This window comes from Oncorhynchus kisutch, linkage group LG22 (assembly GCF_002021735.2).
Source record: "Oncorhynchus kisutch isolate 150728-3 linkage group LG22, Okis_V2, whole genome shotgun sequence".
Taxonomy (NCBI): domain Eukaryota; kingdom Metazoa; phylum Chordata; class Actinopteri; order Salmoniformes; family Salmonidae; genus Oncorhynchus; species Oncorhynchus kisutch.
Window position 1 is genome coordinate 44,128,441 of NC_034195.2, and position 21,427 is coordinate 44,149,867.

General features: G+C 41.2%; 1 protein-coding gene across 3 annotated transcripts in view; it reads right to left on the minus strand.

Moving 5' to 3' along the window:
* Nucleotides 1–21,427, minus strand: part of gpia (glucose-6-phosphate isomerase a) — a 29,375-nt gene that overhangs the window by 1,839 nt on the left and 6,109 nt on the right. For 2 of the 3 annotated variants that reach the window (XM_020455663.2, XM_031802140.1), the window contains 14 exons: nt 20,706–20,774; nt 19,964–20,083; nt 19,221–19,304; nt 13,257–13,403; nt 12,887–12,958; nt 12,633–12,677; nt 12,464–12,517; nt 11,444–11,504; nt 11,203–11,246; nt 10,912–11,064; nt 10,214–10,343; nt 9,973–10,049; nt 9,597–9,725; nt 9,253–9,328 (listed from right to left, as the gene is read on the minus strand). In XM_020455663.2, coding sequence (XP_020311252.1) covers nt 9,253–9,328; nt 9,597–9,725; nt 9,973–10,049; nt 10,214–10,343; nt 10,912–11,064; nt 11,203–11,246; nt 11,444–11,504; nt 12,464–12,517; nt 12,633–12,677; nt 12,887–12,958; nt 13,257–13,403; nt 19,221–19,304; nt 19,964–20,083; nt 20,706–20,774 — 1,261 coding nt within the window. Of the gene's footprint in view, nt 1–9,252; nt 9,329–9,596; nt 9,726–9,972; nt 10,050–10,213; nt 10,344–10,911; nt 11,065–11,202; nt 11,247–11,443; nt 11,505–12,463; nt 12,518–12,632; nt 12,678–12,886; nt 12,959–13,256; nt 13,404–19,220; nt 19,305–19,963; nt 20,084–20,705; nt 21,424–21,427 lie in introns of all 3 variants that reach the window. The other variant, XM_031802141.1, reaches the window with a different exon arrangement.

Genomic DNA, 21,427 nt, shown 5'->3' on the forward strand with positions numbered 1-21,427 from the left:
GAAAAGTCCACAGACCCACTCTAAAAGGCTTTCGGAGCCATCAGACTCAGTGGGTTTTGTCCAACATGTCTCTGGACCTACTCACTGTCACAGTCATACTCTGGACCTAGTTTTGTCCCGTGGAATAAATGTTGTGGATCTTAATGTCTTTCCTCATAATCCTGGACTATCGGACCACCATTTTATTACGTTTGTAATTGCAACAAATACTCTGCTCAGACCACAACCAAGGAGCATCAAAAGTCGTGCTATAAATTCACAGACAACACAAAGATTCCTTGATGCCCTTCCAGACTCCCTCTGCCTACTCAAGGACGTCAGAGGACAAAAATCAGTTAACCACCTAACTGAGGAACTCAATTCAACCTTGCGCAATACCCTAGATGCAGTTGCACCCCTAAAAACATTTCTCATAGGAAACTAGCTCCCTGGTATACAGAAAATACCCAAGCTCTGAAGCAAGCTTCCAGAAAATTGGAACGGAAATGGCGCCAATCAAACTGGAAGTCTTCCGGCTAGCTTGGAAAAACAGTACTGTGCAGTATCGAAGAGCCCTCACTGCTGCTCGATCATCCTATTTTTCCAACTTAATTGAGGAAAATAAGAAAATGTATTTTTGATACTGTCGCAAAGCTAACTAAAAAGCAGCATTCCCCAAGTGAGGATGGCTTTCACTTCAGCAGTAATAAATTCATAAACTTTTGAGGAAAAGATCATGTTTATTAGAAAGCAAATTACGGACTCCTCTTTAAATCTGCGTATTCATTCAAAGCCCAGTTGTCCTGAGTCTGCACAACTCTGCCAAGACCTAGGATCAAGAGAGACAAGTGTTTTAGTACTATAGCTCTTGACACAATGATTAAAATATTCATTGCCTCTAAACCGTCAAGCTGCATACTGGACCCTATTCCAACTAAACTACTGAAAGAGCTGCTTTCCTGTGCTTGGCCCGCCGATGTTGAACATAATAAACGGCTCTCTATCCACCGGATGTGTACCAAACTCACTAAAAGTGGCAGTAATAAAGCCTCTCTTGAAAAAGCCAAACCTTGACCCAGAAAATATCTTTTTTTAATTGGCCTATATCGAATCTTCCATTCCTCTCAAAAAATGTAGAAAAGACTGTTGCGCAGCAACTCACTGCCTTCCTGAAGACAAACAATGTATACAAAATGCTTCAGTCTGGTTTTAGACACCATCATAGCACTGAGACTGCACTTGTGAAGGTGGTAAATGACCTTAATGGCATCAGACCAAGCCTCTGCATCGGTCCTCGTGCTCCTAGACCTTAGTGCTGCTTTTGATACCATCGATCACCACATTCTTTTGGAGAGATTGGAAACCCAAATTGGTCTACACAGACAAGGTCTGGCCTGGTTTAGATCTTATCTGTCAGAAAGATATCAGTTGGTCTCTGTGAATGGTTTGTCCTCTGACAAATCAACTGTACATTTCGGTGTTCCTCAAGGTTCCGTTTTAGGACCACTATTGTTTTCCCTATATATTTTACCTCTTGTGGATGTCATTCGAAAACATAATGTTAACTTTCACTGCTATGCGGATGACACACAGCTGTACATTTCAATGAAACATGGTGTTGCCCCAAAATTGCCCTCGCTAGAAGCCTGTATTTCAGACATAAGTGGATGGCTGACAACACAGAGATGCTTGTTCTAGGTCCCAAGAAACAAAAGAGATCTTCTGTTGAATCTGACAATTAATCTTAATGGTTGTACAGTCATCTCAAAAAAAAACTGAAAGACCTCGGCGTTACTCTGGACCCTGATCTCTCTTTTGACGAACATGTCAAGACTGTTTCAAGGACAGCTTTTTTTCCCCATCTACGTAACATTGCAAAAATCTGAAACTTTGTCCAAAAATGATGCCAAAAAATTTATCCATGCTTTTATTACTTCTAGGTTAGACTACTGCAATGCTCTACTTTCCGGCTACCCGGATAACACACGAAATAAACTTCAGTTTGTGCTAAATACGGCTGCTAGAATCCTGACTAGAACCAAAAAATGTGATCATATTACTCCAGTGCTAGCCTCCCTACACTGGCTTCCTGTCAAGGCAAGGGCTGATTTCAAGGTTTTACTGCTAACCTACAAAGCATTACAGCTTGCTCGTACCGCCCTCTCTGATTTGGTCCTGCTGTACATAACTACACGTACACTACGGTCACAAGACGCAGGCCTCCTAATTGTCCCTAGAATTTCTAAGCAAACAGCTGGAGGCAGGGCTTTCTCCTATAGAGCTCCATTTTTATGGAATGGTTTGCCTACCCATGTGAGAGACGCAGACTCGGTCTCAACCTTTAAGTCTTTACTGAAGACTAATCTCTTCAGTGGGTCATATGATTGAGTGTAGTCTGGCCCAGGAGTGTGAAGGTGAACGGAAAGGCTCTGGAGCAACGAACCGCCCTTGCTGTCTCTGCCTGGCCGGTTCCCCTCTTTCCACTGGGATTCTCTGCCTCTAACCCTATTACAGGGGCTGAGTCACTGGCTTACTGGTGCTCTTTCATGCCGTCCCTAGGAGGGGTGCGTCACTTGAGTGGGTTGAGTCACTGATGTGATCTTCCGGTCTGGGTTGGCGCCCCCCCTTGGGTTGTGCCGTGGCGGAGATCTTTGTGGGCTATACTCGGCCTTGTCTCAGGATGGTAAGTTGGTGGTTGAAGATATCCCTCTAGTGGTGTGGGAGCTGTGCTTTGGCAAAGTGGGTGGGGTTATATCCTTCCTGTTTGGCCCTCTCCGGGGGTATCATCGGATGGGGCCAAAGTGTCTCCTGACCCCTCCTGTCTCAGCCTCCAGTATTTATGCTGCAGTAGTTTGTGTCGGGGGGCTAGGGTCAGTCTGTTATATCTGGAGTACTTCTCCTGTCTTATCCGGTGTGAATTTAAGTATGCTCTCTCTAATTCTCTTTTTCTTTCTCTCTGAGGACCTGAGCCCTAGGACCATGCCTCAGCACTACCTGGCATGATGACTCCTTGCTGTCCCCAGTCCACCTGGCTGTGCTGCTGCTCCAGTTTCAACTGTTCTGACTACGGCTATGGAATCCTGACCTGTTCACAGGACGTGCTACCTGTCCCAGACCTGCTGTTTTCAACTCTCTAGAGACAGCAGGAGCGGTAGAGATACTCTGAATGATCTGCTATGAAAAGCCAACTGACATTTACTCCTGGGAGGTGCTGACCTGTTGCACCCTCAACAACCACTGTGATTATTATTATTTGACCCTGCTGGTCATCTATGAACATTTGAACATCTTGGCCATGTTCTGTTATAATCTCCACCCGGCACAGCCAGAAGAGGACTGGCCACCCATCATAGCCTGGTTCCTCTCTAGGTTTCTTCCTAGGTTTTGGCCTTTCTAGGGAGTTTTTCCTAGCCACCGTGCTTCTACACCTGCATTGCTTGCTGTTTGGGGTTTTAGGCTGGGTTTCTGTACAGCACTTTGAGATATCAGCTGAAGTTCGAAGGGCTATATAAACAAATTTGATTTGATGGATTAAAAGTACATTTACATTGTAATACTTCTGTATTACTTTCTAACTCTGCCCATAACTTTGACTTTATAGCATTCCCAAAAGGCATTGTTAGTTTTACACTTAAGACATGACTGCCGTTGTACTGTAGAATTTGTGAATTTTTTTCTCTTGTATAATCAATTCTACACAATACTTTATACTGGACTAACCATACATTTTCACGAACTGTAATTTCATTAGTTACAGTGCCTTCAGAAAGTATTCACATCCCTTCACTTTTTCCAAATGTAGTTGTGTTACAGCCTGAATTTTAAATGGATTAATTACATTGAGATGTTGTGTCACTGGTCTCTACACAATACCCCATAATGTCAACGTGGAATTGTTTTAAGAAATTTTTACAAATTAATTAAATGTCTTGAGTCAATAAGCATTCAACCCCTTTGTTATAGCAAGCCTAAATAAATTCAGGAGTAAAAATTTACATAAGTTGCATGTGCAATAATAGTGTAACATGATTTTTGAATGACTATCTGTATGGGTGGGATACAGAGATGAGGTAATTGTAAGGTCCCTCAGTCGAGCAGTGAATTTCAAACACAGATTCAACCACAAAGACCAGGGAGGTTTTCCAATGCCTCTCAAAGGGCACGTATCGGTAAATGGGTGTAAAAAAATACATTAAAAAAAAGCCGACATTGAATATCCCTTTGAGCATGGTAAAGTTATTAATTACACTTTGGATGGTGTATCAATACACCCAGTCACTACAAGAATACAGGTGTCCTTCCTAACTCAGTTGCCAGAGAGGAAGGAAACCGCTCAGGGATTTCACCATAATGCCAAATGGTCACTAAAACAGTTACATAGTTTAATGGTTGTGATAGAGAAAAACTGAGAAATGATTAACATTGTACCTACTCCACAATACTAACCTAATTGAGAGTGAAAAGGAAGCCTGTAAAGAATACAAATATTCCAAAACATGCATCCTGTTTGGAATATGGCACAAAAGTAACACTGCAAAAAATATGGCTAAGAAATTAACTTTATGTCCTGAATACATGCTTATGCGGGAGGTGTTTCTGTATATATTCATAAACTTATCCCTGTCATGCTTAGAGAAGATCTTGTGTCAAGTGTTACTGAAGTGTTGTGGTTGCAGGTTCACTTGGCACATCTAAGGCCTTTTCTTTTGGAGTGTTGCTAAAGGCCACCAAGTGCTAACAGTCAGTATCTAACTAATATGTGTGAAATGCTTGATAGTGTATGTGATGTCAATAGAGAAGTCTACTTCCGTTGGAACCTGAATCTAGACTGGTTTTCATCAAGCTGTCCACTCAAGAGGAAGCTTCTTACTGTAACCAGTGCCTGTAATCTGGTTCAGGTTATTAATCAACCTACCAGGGTGTTTACAAGCACTACAGGAACAAGCATCCACATGTATCAATCCCATTTTTACTAATACTGTAGAACTTTGTTCTAAAGCTGTATCCGTACCCATTGGATGCAGTGATCACAATACAGTGGCTATATCCAGGAAAGTCAAAGTTCTAACAGCTGGGCCTAAAAGTGTAAAAGAGATCATACAAAATATTTTGCTGTGAATCTTATGTGGATGATGTTAAACATATTTGTTGGTCTGATGTGACTAATGAGGCGCATCCAGACGCTGCACTTGATGAATTTATGAACATTTCTTCAAATTATTGATAAAGATGCACCTGTTTAGAAAATGACTGTTAGAACTGTTAAGGCTCCATAGATTGATGAAGAATTTAAATAAATGTATGGTTGAAAGAGATGGGACAATAGGAGTGGCTATTAAGTCTGGTTGGCTTACTTACTGCAAATTGAGAAATTATGTGACTAAACTCAATAAAAAGAAGAAGAAACTGTATTATGAACCCAAGATCAATGATATAAAGAATGATGGAAAAAAACTTGAGCACTTTAAAGGAAATTATGGGCAGAAAGACAAATTCAACTCCATCTTTCATCAAATCAGATGGATTATTCATCACAAAACCATTTGATGTTGCCAATTACCTTAATGATTATTTAATTGGCAACGTGGGCAAACTTAGGCAGGAAATGCCAACAATGAACAGTGAGCAATTGTATTCATGCATAAAAAAAAACTAATAAAGTATATTTTGTAAAGTTAGTGTGGGAGATGTGGGAAAATTATCATTGATCAATAATGACAAACCTCTTGGCATTGACAACTTAGTTGGAAAGCTACTGAGGATGGTAGCTGACTCTATAGCCACTCCTATCTGTCAAATTTGATATCTGAGCCTAGAGGAAAGTCTTTGTCCTCAGGCCTGGAGGGAAGCCAAAGTAATTCCGTTACCCAAGAGTGGTAAAGCGGCCTTTACTGGTTCTAACAGCAGACCAATAAGCTTGCAGTCAGCTCTTAGCAAACTGTTGGATTTTTTTTTGTGTATGACCAAATACAATGCTATTTCTCTGTAAACAAATTAACAACAGACTTTCAGCATGCTTATAAAGAAGGGGACTTAACATGCACTGCACTGACACAAATGACTGATGATTAGTTGTGGGAGCTGTACTGTTAGATTTCAGCGCAGCCTTTGATATTATTGGCCATAACCTGTAGTTGAAAAAAAAAAAAAGAGTTTTTCAACCTCAGCTCTGAATCCACATCTAATAGAACTCAAAGGGTTTTCTTTAAATGGAAGCTTCTCTAAATGTCAAACATGTCAAGTGTGGTGTACCGCAGGGCATCTCTAGGCCCTATTTTTACCAAAGGTATTTAATAAAGACAGAAATACTCCTCAGTTTCATCAGCTGTCTGGGTGGCTGATCTCAGACGATCCCGCAGGAGAAGCCGCCGGATGTGGAGGTCCTGGGCTGATGTGGTCTGCGGATATGAGGCCAGTTGGACGTACTGCCAAATTCTCTAAAACGACCTGGGAGGCATCTTATGGTAGAGAAATTCATATTCAATTCTCTGGCTACAGTTCTGGTTTACATTCCTGCAGTCAGCATGTCTATTGCTCGCTCCCTCAAAACCTGAGACATCTGTGGTATTGTGACAAAATTGCACATTTTAGTGTGGCCTTTTATTGTCCCCAAAACCAGGTGGATTTGTGTAATGATCATGCTGTTTAATCAGCTTCTTGATATTCCACACCTGTCAGGTGGATGGATTATCTTGGCAAAGGAGAAATACTCACTAACAGGGATGTAAACAAATTAGTGGCCCAAATTTGAGAGAAATAAGCTTTTTGTGGGTATGTAACATTTCTGGGATCTTTTATTTCAGCTCATGAAATATGGGACCAACATTTGCGTGTTGCGTTTATATTTTTGTTCAGTGTATACAGTGCATTTGGAAAATATTCAGATCCCTTGACTTTTTCCACATTTTATTACGTTCTAAAATGGATTCTACCCCCCCCCCCCCACAGTCAATCTACACACAATACCCCATAATGACAAAGCAGAAACAGGTTGCAAATGTATTATCATAGTATGAATACATAATTATGATATAATAAAAAAAAGAGAGTGTGAGCTGAGCAGACATTTAACAGAAAACACAAAAAATAAAGCAAAGTACCTTTTGAACTTTGAGGCGCTATGCCTTTTTCGGCCTTAATTTACCAACAGTCTGTGGATTATGTCATTGTACATACAACGGAGGAAGACTGCCAATTAAATACTGTGGTCAGTTTGTAATACCTTGTAAATGAAAGTATAGTGGCTGGGGGTCTACTTGGGGAGAGTGGGTCCACCGAGAGACTGAAGTGGGATGAGTAGAGGCCCCACACACAGAAGTGTCTGAGGTCCTCCCAGTCAACCCGTCCCAATCGCATAAGCCCCTCTCCACTCTCACTAATAATCACCATTGAATCTTAACTATAAATAACAAACAAGGAATAATAATGACTTGACATCCTCTCCTAATCTGTCCAGAACTTTTAATCATTTTATAGCAGGTTTGCAAGTCACCAAAATACATTGTAGTATAGTTAAATCCTTCCTTCTGTTTCACAAGCCAACCTGTCTCCACCTCACCCTCCCAATTCACTCCCATTTACCCCACCCATGCTTGTTCCAACCTACCATCCAAGCCAATCACCACCTCCCATCTTTGCCCTCCCTTATCCAACCAGGTAAAGTTTATCCCAACCTCCCATTGTTTCCCACCCATTCTTCTTCTCAGACACATTTACACCCATCAATATATCGACTTACTCATCCATTCACATACCCATTCTCTCGAGCCCTCCTACACATATTCACCCTCCCATTCAGATGCAGACACATACACACCCCTTCACGCCCACTCCTTTGTATTGTCTTTTCAGTGTCCATGTAGCTCATTGTTATCAGCTATGTCTATTGTTACTTCCTAGAGAAGTACAGTTGGGGAAAATAGAGTTTAGATTGTATTAGGGGGAGGGTGGCAGGTAGCCTAGTGGTCAGGGCATTGTGCCAGTAACCAAAAAAGGTTGGTAGATCGAATCCCTGAGCTGACAAGGTAAAAATCTGTCGTTCTACCCCTGAACAAAGCAGTTAACCCACTGTTCCTTGCAGTCATTGTAAATTAGAATATGTTCTTAACTGACTTGCCTAGTTAAATAAAAAAATATTGTCCCAAGTTACAATAAGCTGGTCTTGGGCATCGCTGCATGTAGACTAGTGTAGCCCAGCTTAGTTCTCTCAGGGCATTGGGCTCTCTTTCAACTGGAATGGTTTCTTGCAGCCTATTTCGGGCTTCATCGGCACTTGTGAATTCCATCTTTTGTGTTCCTTTCTATACCCACAGCACTGCCGGGAAGCGGAGTTGAGACTCAATTCCTTTTTCCTCCACTGACTGTCTGATTGGAATGAATCGCTTGCGTTTTTTTCTCAGCTTAGCAGACAGGTCCTGGAGGAATCGAATGGACTGGCCATGGAGTTTAACCTCCTTTCCCCTTGTACCTTCAGAATGTTGACTTTGGTCTGATGGTAATCCTCAAGCTGTGGAACTATGTGAGGTCATTTAGTGTTCTTCCGTTTCACGCCGAGCCGATGGAATCATTCCAGATCCTTCTGTGATATATCCACGCCAAGCTCCTCTGATATCAGTTTTACCACGTAGCTGGAAAAGTCTCCTTTTTCCTTTTCTTCTGGTAAGGACAATATTCTCATGTTGTTTCGTCTCGTTCGGTTTTCTTGCTGTTCGCAAACTTGTTTCCGGAAGGCTAATTTCATTGTCTTGTTCATTCATGCGCACACCTTGTATGTCTACAACTATAGAATCTACTTTATTTTCCAGCGAATCTACTTTAACAACTGATTGTAACAGTTTGTTTGTTTTGGTGTGCATTGAGAGCATTTTAACAAATGACAACCTTTAGCTGTTCATTACTCTCATTTGCATCTCCAAGTTGTTCCTTGTCTTTTCCTCTGAGGGAAGCCATTGCTTGTTTGGGTTGTGTTGCCTAGTCGCTTTACCAACTGATTGGTTCTCTGTTGTACATAACTGACCGCTCACTCTCCCCCAGTTGCTTGGGGATATGTTGTTCTATCGATTTTAAATAATTAATTTAAAAACGGTTGTCTGGCTTCTACATATAACCATAGTTTTGGTGGTACAAAATGGAGCTACTCACTCCTCATGTGTCCTATCGGTACGTACATGTGCACCTCTTCCTTAACGATTCTATAAATCAATATTATAAAATACTAAGGTTTCATTCTGGGCAGGGATTGGCTGGGATGACAACAGCTACTACAGTACTTACCAACCAGTGCTCCCAGCATGAAGGGTGACAGCTTCTTGAAAACAATGGAGTTGCTGGGCTTATTCCCCTGGAAGACCTTTCATTGAGGGTAAAATACAGTGTTTAACAATAATTGACCAAACATGCTGTACATCAAAGCATAATCCAGAAACAACACTAACAATCAAATGGTGCATATCTTTTCATCAATAGATTATAGACTGGCCCAGTGTCTGTCTGGTAAGTGTGGCAGTTACTGTGTCCCCTATTCCCTTTATAGTGCACTACTTTTGATAAGTTCCTCATGGCCCATAGGTCTCTGGTCAAAAGTAATGCAACTGTGTCTGATGAGTAAATCCACTCACTTTGTGTGGCAGCAGTTGCTCCAGCTCTGCTCCTCCCAGGCCAGTGGCCTCCAGCTCTTTCCTGGCTTCGTCTGAAGTCTTCCCCTTCATCAGGGCCTCCGTCTGGGCCAGGAAGTTGGCCATCAGGATCTATGGAGATCCAGAGGTATAGTCAAATACATACATATTAATGAACTGTTTTAAAATCAAGCTCTGTATGTACATTTGAGATAATTCTGGGTTTTACTGAGAAAGAATACTAGTCCGAAAAAATGAAATTAATTCAAGTCTGAATAAATTAAGTCAGAGTTGACAGTTTCGATGGTTGAACGATAGAATAGCTTATGTGGCAGAGTGAGGGTGCTAATACATTTAGGGAGCCATGAGGGTGCACTACCTTGTGGTGGAGGCTCTCCCTGATGGGGTGCTGTGTCTGGGCAGGAATGAGAAAGTCAGCAGGAATCATACGTGTGCCTGGAAGGGTCAACACACAAAAGGTTACATGGAGAGGTCACGTTTTATTCTAATCTCATTTCAGCAGTTATTAGGGAATGATATAATAGCAACTGGTTCATATACTGTAACAGTCTATATTATGAACAAGGGTCTGGAGGACAGGACAGGTGTGTGGCAGTTACCTTGGTGGATGAGCTGGTAGAAGGCATGCTGTCCGTTGGTTCCGGGTTCGCCCCAGACGATGGGTCCAGTGTGGTAGTTGACACGAGCTCCATCTTTAGTGATGTACTTCCCGTTGGACTCCATGTCGCCCTGTGGATGAAAGACAGTTAAAGTTGTTGGTTAGACTGAAATGTTTGCTTCATAAATAAAAAAGGTGAAACATTGAAAGGAAGCGGTCTAAGGTAATCTATGATTATGAATCCCTTCTTATATACTAGTGCACCTGCAAGTCACCCTTAATAGAAAGTGTTTTCCTTCCTTTTGAAGATCTGACAGACTGGATAGGTGTAAGCAAAAGCTTCAGCATGTTCTCAACATATTACTTACTATCACCTATCCAATTAAATTCAAATTGTCTACATGATCCTGTCCCTGGTTTCTCTTGTCTAGCCCAAACAGATGCCCCGTCCATACAGCCCTAGCATATGGCCATTCCTGGCTCCTGCCTGCTTGTATTACTCAGAACTGGGTTGAAATACGAAATCACTTCAAATCACTTCAGCTGCGGTTGTTCGGACTTGTCTGTTGAATGGAACCAATATAACATTTCCAAAGTGCAAACCCCACCCACCTGCTTCAACATGCTTGGCGTGCCAAACGCTCAAAGTATTTTAAAGATTTCAAATAGTATTTGAACCCATGTTCAGGCCTGCCTGACCTGCTGGAAGTATGCAGCGAAGCGGTGCATGTACTGGTCGTAGGGCAGCATGGCATGGGTCTCGGCCTGGAAGAAGTTGATGTACCAGACACCCAGCACGGCAAGCAGAACGGGGACGTTCTGCTCAATGGGGGTGCTGCGGAAATGGTTGTCCTGGGAAGGACAACCCATTCATTGTTAACAACATATTACCAATTCTAAATTTATTTAGTTTGGGATTATTTTCAATTGCCCCTGAGGGGATAAATAGTTGGGTTGAATTGACACTATGTGAGGGAGACATGTGCATACCATCCAGTGAGCACCAGCCAGAAGCTGCTCAAAGTTCTCAAACCCTGCATGGTGACAAGAGGTAGAAAAAAAGTGTTAGGATCCATTCTTAAAGTCAAATCACTAGTAGTATTTATGCTGCTTTCGGTGAATTACATTTCAATTCACATACCAACTTCTTGCATTTGACAAAAAGCGCAAATCTGCAATATACACTACATCCATAGAGTTCTAATATTGACAAACAGACACACATACATACCTATGTGCAGTGCAATGGACAGCCCAATAGCTGACCACAAGGAGTAACGCCCTCCAACCCACTGAGAGAAAGCCAACATGACATCAGTCAAAAAAGAAAAATCAACCACTACAGAGCAGCAAGGTTCCTTTTTCTTACTCAAAACCTTGAAAAGTTATACAAAAACAGACAATGGCCATCACCTCGACAGTGTACTAGTCAAACTATACTGCAATTATACACAGAATCGATGCACCCTTTCTTTAAAAAGACACCAATTCGTCAACATCGCTAATTTCCAACAGATGACCAGACCATGGGGGACAGAAGAACGCCGGATTGGCGCACATACACCAAATCTGTGGATATTCGTCACGATTGATGTATTGTAACAGGCCCACAATGTGGTTATTAAAATCCGATTTGAATATATTTGACTATTTTTGCTACATAACATTGAGAAGTAGTCCCTTTTCAGATTAAGAAGTGACTGCTAAATGCTAACTCCGGTTCATATAAGCTGGTAGCATAGAGAAATCGGTGGTGGTAGTCAGTCATTTTGAACTGTAATGCAGTTGACTGGTTTTTATACAAGCATTATACTCTGATTTTTACCTCAACATAGTGTGAAATACACATAAATAATACCCTAAATGTAGGCCAACTTTGCTGGAGAGCAATGAGGAATATTTTGGATCTTTCCCCCACTGCATCTTTCCCCAATGTGTTTCAATGGCATTTCCATTGTTTTGATCGAGTTCAAATGACCTCTTTACCGCATGAGTCTATGGTTTAGAATGTAACGTGTCGATACCATATCCACAAATTCATACGCTTAACAGTTGCATTCCAAATTATTTTGAAATAAATACTATACCCAGAATGTGGTCAAAACATCTCCCAGCAGAAAAATAATGAAGAAATGATTTTTATTCAAACCATGTCAATTGGTAAAATAAAGCCTTACTTTAGTTCAGATTCATTCAATTATTAAATAGGGGGTCAGCGGCTAACTCAGTGTGCATAGAAGTGTATACTTACATCCCAGAATTCAAACATGTTGTTTGTGTCAATACCAAACGCCTGCACTTTGGGCTGGAAGAGAAGGGAGACAGCAAAAAGAGTAACAGTCAAATGACTTGTGCAATACATAGGTCGGCAGGCAGGTAACAATGTAAGGTGGAAAGTGTCATTCAAAATGGCCACTTACTGCATTGGTGGACAGCGCCACAAAGTGCTTGGCAACAGTAGATTTCTGTGAAGAAGAAAATAGAGTTAGTTGATCCAAATGTGATATGACACTCCAGCTGCGCTTTGGACTGTTCTAAACTGACCTGTGTGGCTAAAATTATGTATTGTCTGCAGAGAAACTATTAAAATCATTGGCTGAATTTAAGCGGTACTTATAACGGCATTGGTTATAGACAAAGGTGTCTTGTGATTGGCTGTCAGGAGTCTACTCACATCATTGGCTGTCTGGAGGAACCAGTCCCTGGCAGACTCAGCGTTGGTGATGGTCTCCTGGGTGGTGAAGGTCTGAAAAGGACAACAGTGTGACATGAGTCCCGGTGGAAGTAGTACACAGCGTGTGACACTGAAGGAGCATCATTAGCCTGCCACCTTTTCCAGCTTCAAACCATCAATTATTATTCAAACATGAATCACACATGACCAGAACACAAGAATGTACACACAGATTATTAACCCCGATAGCACTGAATGAGACATTGATTTATAGCATTGAATTATTTAAGCATCTAGAACCCTATGGCTTTAGGATGTGTGTAACCATGGCAACAGGAGGTGGTGTGTGTGTGTGTTGAGTCAGTCTCACCTTGGAAGCGATGATGAAGAGGGTGGTTTCAGCGTTGAGCTGGGCCAGAGTCTTGGCCATGTGTGTACCGTCAATGTTGGACACGAACCACACGTTGGGGCCACCCTTAGAGTAGGGCTTCAGGGCCTCAGTCACCATGAGAGGACCCTGAGAGGAGGATGCACAACATTACGGTGTTACCATTTCAACTTCCCTCTATCCTGTGTGCAATTAAAATGTAACTGCGTTTTCTGTATCCATTAGGACTTCAGAGCCTGTCAACATGAGAACCCTTAGAGAGGATACACAATATTATGAGATATGACAGCATGACAAAATTATTTGAATCAAATCCCAGTAACTACAAGTACCAAGCCAACAGCTCAAGCATACTCTTTGTTCTGTTGCCTACTGTGCCACCTACAGCATACTGTAGCTTTGCATCAACACCCCAGCAGTGTATTCTCTGTTTATACCAGAGCTTAGCAGCACAGTAATAATTCCTTTATAGCTCACTACTGTAATACCAAAGCAGGGCAGAAAACAGCTGTATTTTGTAGTTTGAAAATAACTTTCCAAATACTCAAGGTAGAAGAAAGTTGAGTTTAAACTAAAAGTCAACTATTTTCTTTGATTTTCAAATACAGGTCTCAGAAAACCCAATCATATTTCAAAATATTTGATGGCATCTACATATTTGATGAAGTACCAAAAACTATAACAGTTAGTTGAATCAGTCTAAATATATGATCATAAGCACATAGTTTGGAGGGCTTTTAGATGTTCATCTTTATAGAACCTATAATTAAATACATGAGGGACATGGACTACTTTTGCAGCTTCAAAATGACTAACACATATTTTCATGAGTGAGACAAGGTAATACAGTAACACTTGACATCAAGTTCCTATACATGTGTAGTAACTCTTTACAATAGCAACATTGTTATTACATAAGTCAAATAAGAAACAGACACCAACTCAGCAAATTGCTGTGCAATTACCAAAGTTCAACCTCTTTCATATCGTCTGAGATCCCCAAGGATTGGAAAGCTTCCGCAGTCATCCCCCTCTTCAAAGGGGGAGACACCCTGGACCCAAACTGTTACAGACCTATATCCATCCTGACCTGCCTATCTAAGGTCTTCGAAAGCCAAGTCAACAAAACAGGTCACTGACCATCTCGAATCCCACCGTACCTTCTCCGCTGTGCAATCTGGTTTCCGAGCCGGTCACGGGTGCACCTCAGCCACGCTCAAGGTACTAAACGATATCATAACCGCCATCGATAAAAGACAGTACTGTGCAGCCGTCTTCGTCGACCTGGCCAAGGCTTTCGACTCTTTCAATCACCATATGCAGTTTATCACAGTGCCATCCGTTTTGTTACTAAAGCACCTTATACCACCCACCACTGCGACCTGTATGCTCTAGTCGGCTGGCCCTCGCTACATATTCATCCACAGACCCACTGGCTCCAGGTCATCTACAAATCCATGCTAGGTAAAGCTCCGCCTTATCTCAGTTCACGATGGAAACACCCACCCGTAGCACACGCTCCAGCAGGTGTATCTCACTGATCATCCCTAAAGCCAACACCTCATTTGGCCGCCTTTCGTTCCAGTTCTCTGCTGCCTGTGACTGGAACGAATTGCAAAAATCCCTGAAGTTGGAGACTTTTATCTCCCTCACCAATTTCAAACATCTGAGCAGCTAACCGATCGCTGCAGCTGTACATAGTCTATCGGTAAATAGCCCACCCAATTTTACCTACCTCATCCCCATACTGTTTATATTTATTCACTTTTCTGCTTTTTTGCACACCAATATCTCTACCTGTACATGACCATCTGATCATTTATCACTCGTGTTAATCTGCAAAATTTTAATTATTCGCCTACCTCCTCATGCCTTTTGCACACAATGTATATAGACTCTTTTTTCTACTGTGTTATTGACTTATTAATTGTTTACTCCATGTGTAACTCTGTTGTCTGTTCACACTGCTATGCTTTATCTTGGCCAGGTCGCAGTTGCAAATGAGAACTTGTTCTCAACTAGCCTACCTGGCTCAATAAAGGTGAAATAAAAAAAATAATGAAACTACTAAATACAACAGCAGTTACCAGCAAAACATTTAATAAAATGCTAAAACATATATAAAAAGCGCTGAAGGGGGATAGAAGGAATGTTGCTCCAAAAGTAATTACAGTTTTATTATTACAGAGGCAGAAGAACAGTTTAATGTTAAGTGTTACTGAAAACGCTAACAGTAGAAACATGGCTATGAAGTGTCAAAGGGAAACAAAATATCCCCAAACTGCCGTGCTGAATCAACTACAGCCAAGGTAGGTGGAAAAATCACGCTAGTTTGTATTCGGAGTAAACTATCCCTTGAAATATGGTATAGTGTGTGTTCAAAACAAGAACACTTACCCTCTGATGGACAAAGAGGTTCAAAATTGTGGCTTTCAAACTTTTCAGTGGCATGTTGAAAGTGCCATACAGTAGTTGAGCGTCAACGTATTTATACTTATACCTATAGAAAGTCGACACCTCCTTGCATTTCTTCACATTATATTGTGTTACAAAGTGGGGTTAAAATTGATTTAATTGTCATTTTGTCAATTATCTACACAATAATAAATATAATCAAAACACTTGTACTGTGCAATATTTGCCCATTATTCTTTTTTTAATTCTTCAAGCTCTGTCAAGTTGGTTGTTGATCAATGCTAGACTGCCATTTTCAAGACTTACCATAGATGTTTATGTACAATCCAGGTGTGCAAAGCTCAGAGATTTACCCAGACAGACTCATATCAAATTTTATTGGTCACATACACATGTTTAGCAGATGTTATTGCAGGTGTTTACGAAATGCTTGTGTTTCTAGCTCCAACAGTGCAGTAAAATCTAACAATTCACAACAATACACAAACCTAAAAGTTAAAGGATTAAATGAAGGAATATATAAATATTAGGATGAGCTGTAATCGCTACCAGAGTTGATTCTAACATGTACTGACTCAGGGGTGTTTCAATTTCAATGCCACCTTGTAACGAATGTGAATTAAAGGGGTGTAAACTGTCGGTTTGGTTAATTGGTTTGATTTGATTATGTACCCCTGGGGCAATGAGTCAGGAGACTGAACATTTACAAAATGTTCAGATAGAAATGTATTGTGTAGATCAAATAGGACTTTCATTTTTTATTTGTATTTAACCTTTACTTAACTAGGCAAGCCAGTTAAAAACAAATTCTTATTTACAATGACAGCCTGCCCCAGCCAAACCCTAACCTGGATGACGCTGGGCCAATTGTGTGCCACCCTATGGTACTCTCAATCACGGCCGGTTGTGATACAGCCTGGAATCAAACCAGGGTCTGTAGTGACACCTCTGGCACTGAGATGCAATGCCTTAGACCGCTGCGTCACTCATTTTGGAATAGTATACGAGATTGTGTGTGCTCTATTCATTATATTTACAGTAGATCTTCAATATGAGGTTCCAGATATAGCCCTGTCATAGTTGAAGGCAGCCAATCCAATATTTTAAGAAAAGTTGTAATTTCCTATGATCTGTACTCAAATATTTAGTAGTAGTTGCTCAAATAAGTAGTTGCTTTCTCATATCTGTATTCAAATAGTAATTAAAACAATTCTGTATTCAAATAGTTTTAAAAAGTAGTCACTTTCTGAGATTTTATTTCAAATAGTTTTTTTTTTTTTTTTACGTAATATTTTTGTTGGATCTGTATTAAAATCGTAACTATTTGTTCCCACCAAAAAAATACTTACTTTCCACAAAGCTTAGTTAAAACTATAGTTACCCCAGGTCTGTACCAAAGCCATGTACAGTGGGGCAAAAAAGTATTTAGTCAGGCACCAATTGTGCAAGTTTTCCCACTTAAAAAGATGAGGCCTGTAATTTATCATCATAGGTACATTTATTTGCAAATTATGGTGGAAAATAAGTATTTGGTCACCTACAAACAAGCAAGATTTCTGGCTCTCACAGACCTGTAACTTCTTTAAGAGGCTCCTCTGTCCTCCACTCGTTACCTGTATTAATGGCACCTGTTTGAGCTTGTTATCAGTATAAAAGACACCTGTCCACAAACAGTCACACTCCAAACTTCACTATGGCCAAGACCAAAGAGCTGTCAAAGGACACCATAAACAAAATTGTAGACCTGCACCAGGCTGGGAAGACTGAATCTGCAATAGGTAAGCAGCTTGGTTTGAAGAAATAAACTGTGGGAGCAATTATTAGGAAATGGAAGACATACAAGACCACTGATAATCTCCCTCGATCTGGAGCGCCACACAAGATCTCACCCCGTGGGGTCAAAATGATCACAAGAACGGTGAGCAAAAATCCCAGAACCACACGGGGGGACCTAGTGAATGACCTGCAGAGAGCTGGGACCAAAATAACAAAGCCTACCATCAGCAAGGGCATTGAAGATGAAACGTGGCTGGGTCTTGCAGCATGACAATGATCTCAAACACACCACGACGGAGTGGCTTCGTAAGAAGCATTTCAAGGTCCTGGAGTGGCCTAGCCAGTCTCCAGATCTCAACCCCATAGAAAATCTTTGGAGGGAGTTGAAAGTCCGTGTTGCCCAGCAACAGCCACAAAACATCACTGCTCTAGAGGAGATCTGCATGGAGGAATGGGCCAAAATACCAGCAACAGTGTGTGAAAACCTTGTCAAACGTTTTCTGTAAGTCTTCACCTCTGTCATTGCCAACAAAGGGTATATAACAAAGTATTGAGAAACTTTTGTTATTGACCAAATACGTATTTTCCACCATAATTTGCAAATAAATTCCTTAAAAATCCTACAATGTGATTTTCTGGATTTTTTCAAATTTTGTCTGTCATAGTTGAAGTGTACCTATGATGAAAATTACAGGCCTCTCATCTTTTTAAGTGGGAGAACTTGCACAATTGGTGGCTGACTAAATACTTTTTTGCCCCACTGTATGGCTCTGTGAGACTATAGAATAGCTCAGAGGATCTGACTCAAATAATGAACCATTACAGTTTATAATATTCAGCATGACTCAGTCAAGCATCCAATACAGCTCACACTACAATAGGACACGTCTACATCTTCATTTGAATTGTTTTAAATAAGTGGGAACAAGAAGAAAAAAAAGGGAAAAAAGAAAATAAGCATTGTATGGACTTCCCGGTATTCTTGTCTCCGATTTGGTCGTGCCGCACATACCTAAACGTACGCTACGGTCACAAGACGCAGGCCTCCTTATTACTCAGAGAATTTCTAAGCAAACAGCTGTAGGCAGGGATTTCTCCTATAGAGCTGTTTTTTTTATTGAATGATCTGCCGATCCACGTGAGAGACGAAAAGACGGTCTCAGGTTCAAATCCCTGAGCCGACTAGATGAAAAAAAATCTGCCGACGTGCCCTTAAGCAAAGACACTTAACCCTAATTGCGCTTCTAAGTCGCACTGTATAAGAGCATCTGCTAAACTACAAAACCATTTTTTAAGAGAGGCCCTATGAAAGTGAATGGCAAGAAACTGGAGTAACAAACCATCCTTGCTGTCTATGCCTGGCCGGCTCCTACTCGTCACTGGGAGTCTCTGCCTCGGATCCTATTGCAGGGGCTGAATCACTGGCTTGCTCGCTCGCTCACTCTCTCCCATGCCGTCCCTAGGGCGCATTTACTCCTAAGGTGTTGAACTGTAGACCCTGCTGGTCATCTATGAACATTTGAACGTCTTGAAGAACAATCTGGTCTAAATGACCATGTACTCTTATCTCCACCCAGCACAGAGAGTTTTTCCCAGCCACGGTGCTTCTACATCTGCATTGCTTGCTCTTTGGGGTTTTAGACTGAGTATCTGTATAAGCACGTTGTGACAACTGCTGATGTAAAAAGGGCTTTAGAAAATACAATGGATTGGAAATAAGAAAATAGTTGTTTGACAAGTAAGTCACACACTCACCAGGTCAGACCCACCGATCCCAATGTTTACAACATCAGTGATGGCCTTTCCACTGAAGCCCTTCCACTCGCCACTACGCACTTTCTGCAACACACACAAAAAAACAAGAGGCACATGTCAGATGTGTGCATACATCTCAATTTAAAAACAATGAGAGAATCTACCTCCTTTTCAAATACTCTTATTTCCAACGCCCATTAGCTGACACCGTCAACTACAATACAGTTAATTAACTATATAAATTAAGTTATTCACAAATCTTACATTTTGTGTAGTGACTGCTGCATTTTAATCCATTCAGATTTAGTTTAAGACCACCCAATAAAAAAAATATAAATGGCAATTTCCCAGACACTGTTGTCCTGGAAACTTCCCCATAGATGCATAGAGATGGAACAAATCAAACTTGATATGTTACATGCGCCGAATACAACAAGTGTAGACCTTACCGTGACATGCTTACTTACAAGCCCGCACCGAGTCAATGTGCGGGGGTACAGGTTAGTTGAGGTAATTTGTACATGTAGGTAGGGGTGAAGTGACTATGCATAGATAATAAACATTGAGTAGCAGTGTGCAAACAAGTGGGGGGGGGGGGTGAAGGGGGGTTCAATGTAATAGTCCGGTGGCCATTTGATTAATTGTTCAGCAGTCTTATGGCTTGGGGGTAGAAGCTGTTATCTCTATGTAAAGATGCCCTTGCATAAATGCTGGGGGAACAGTTGAAACTGGACTCCACTCACATGACAGAAGGCCTTCATCTTGTCCAGGACCCTGTTGACCTCGGGCATGACATCCTGGCCATCTACGTTAATGGGAGTGTTGGAGCGGTTACGCAGGGCAATGTGGAGGACGGCACGGCCCTACACGCGCGCAGACATGCAGAGACACACACAGTTAGGGGAGGGGGAAGAAACTTGATTATAGCACCCTTATTAATCATGACTAAGATGTTTATTACTTAAAGGGATAGTGCATTTTTTTTTTGCCCAAGCCTCTAAGAAATATAGAATATAATCATCTCAATACAATACAAATAGTGATATCAAAATCTGAATACCATTCTTCGCATGTGCAAACATATCGAATGTGTATATATACCCATGTGTATATAACGTGCAATCACTTCCTCAATGAGACTGCACAATGTTGTCATTGCGTCATGAGTGGTGTTTGGAGAGTGGGTGGGAACCACGATTTCCCTGAATGACTTTGCAATAGTGACCACAAAGTGTGCAACAACTGTCCACTCTTTAGAAAAGAATTATTGTGAGAGTGTCCTACTTTGTCAAATTTCAGAGTAGCCTCCTCTCATCTCGTTGGTAGTATAGTGTTATTACAATACAATGATTACATTTGTAAGGTTACCGCAGTATAATCAGAACTTCTCAACTTTAATTTTCTATATCTGCCAGTGTTAAAAAAGTTAAAATGTTCAGGCAAAGTACCACAATAGAGAGAATAGAACTCAGGTAGTCCTGGTACCTCAGTGAAGTTAATCTTCTCTCCAGAGAACATCTTGTCTCTGGCTTCCTCCACTCCCCTGGACTTGGCCTGCACAAGAAAGATTAAACTTAATGAGAGTTAATTGTTGCAATCATTGAATAGCAGCATTGTTGCTAACATCTGCAATCACTCAATGCCCACAAACAGGTTATTACAACATACGTAGCATTTGCGACACCATATACCGGTAGGACTAGAAATTTCTTGATTTTAGCAATCCTTCTTCCTTAAACATAAGAAGGAAGTGTTGGTCTGAATGTAATGTCCGTTTCACCACATTCCCAGGGTACTAGTCTAGCATGATACTCTGGATGAATGAATAGAAGTGGGTGGGCTGGCCAAACTCCAATTACAAGGACATTTTCCATTTCTGTCAAATGTGTTTGTCAACGGTGTACTCTCAGGGGTTCTATTGTTGGGGAATGGACCGGTATTGCTGATGTGACTATAATATGAAGAGACAATTTTAAGTATTAAATGCTACTCGATGCATTGCATGATCAACATTTCTCACAGCCATCTGGTAGCTAGCACAACAATAATCAGTTGACATGCAGAGGTAGGACTATAAATAGACTTTCACTAAGAGCGAAGAGGCTTAAGGTTGATGAGAGTTGACAGCTGGAGCCATGCCGGCTGTGTGCATGTATGATACGTTCACATCAGTGATGTGCAGTCAGGGTGGGTAGTGCTTAACCTGT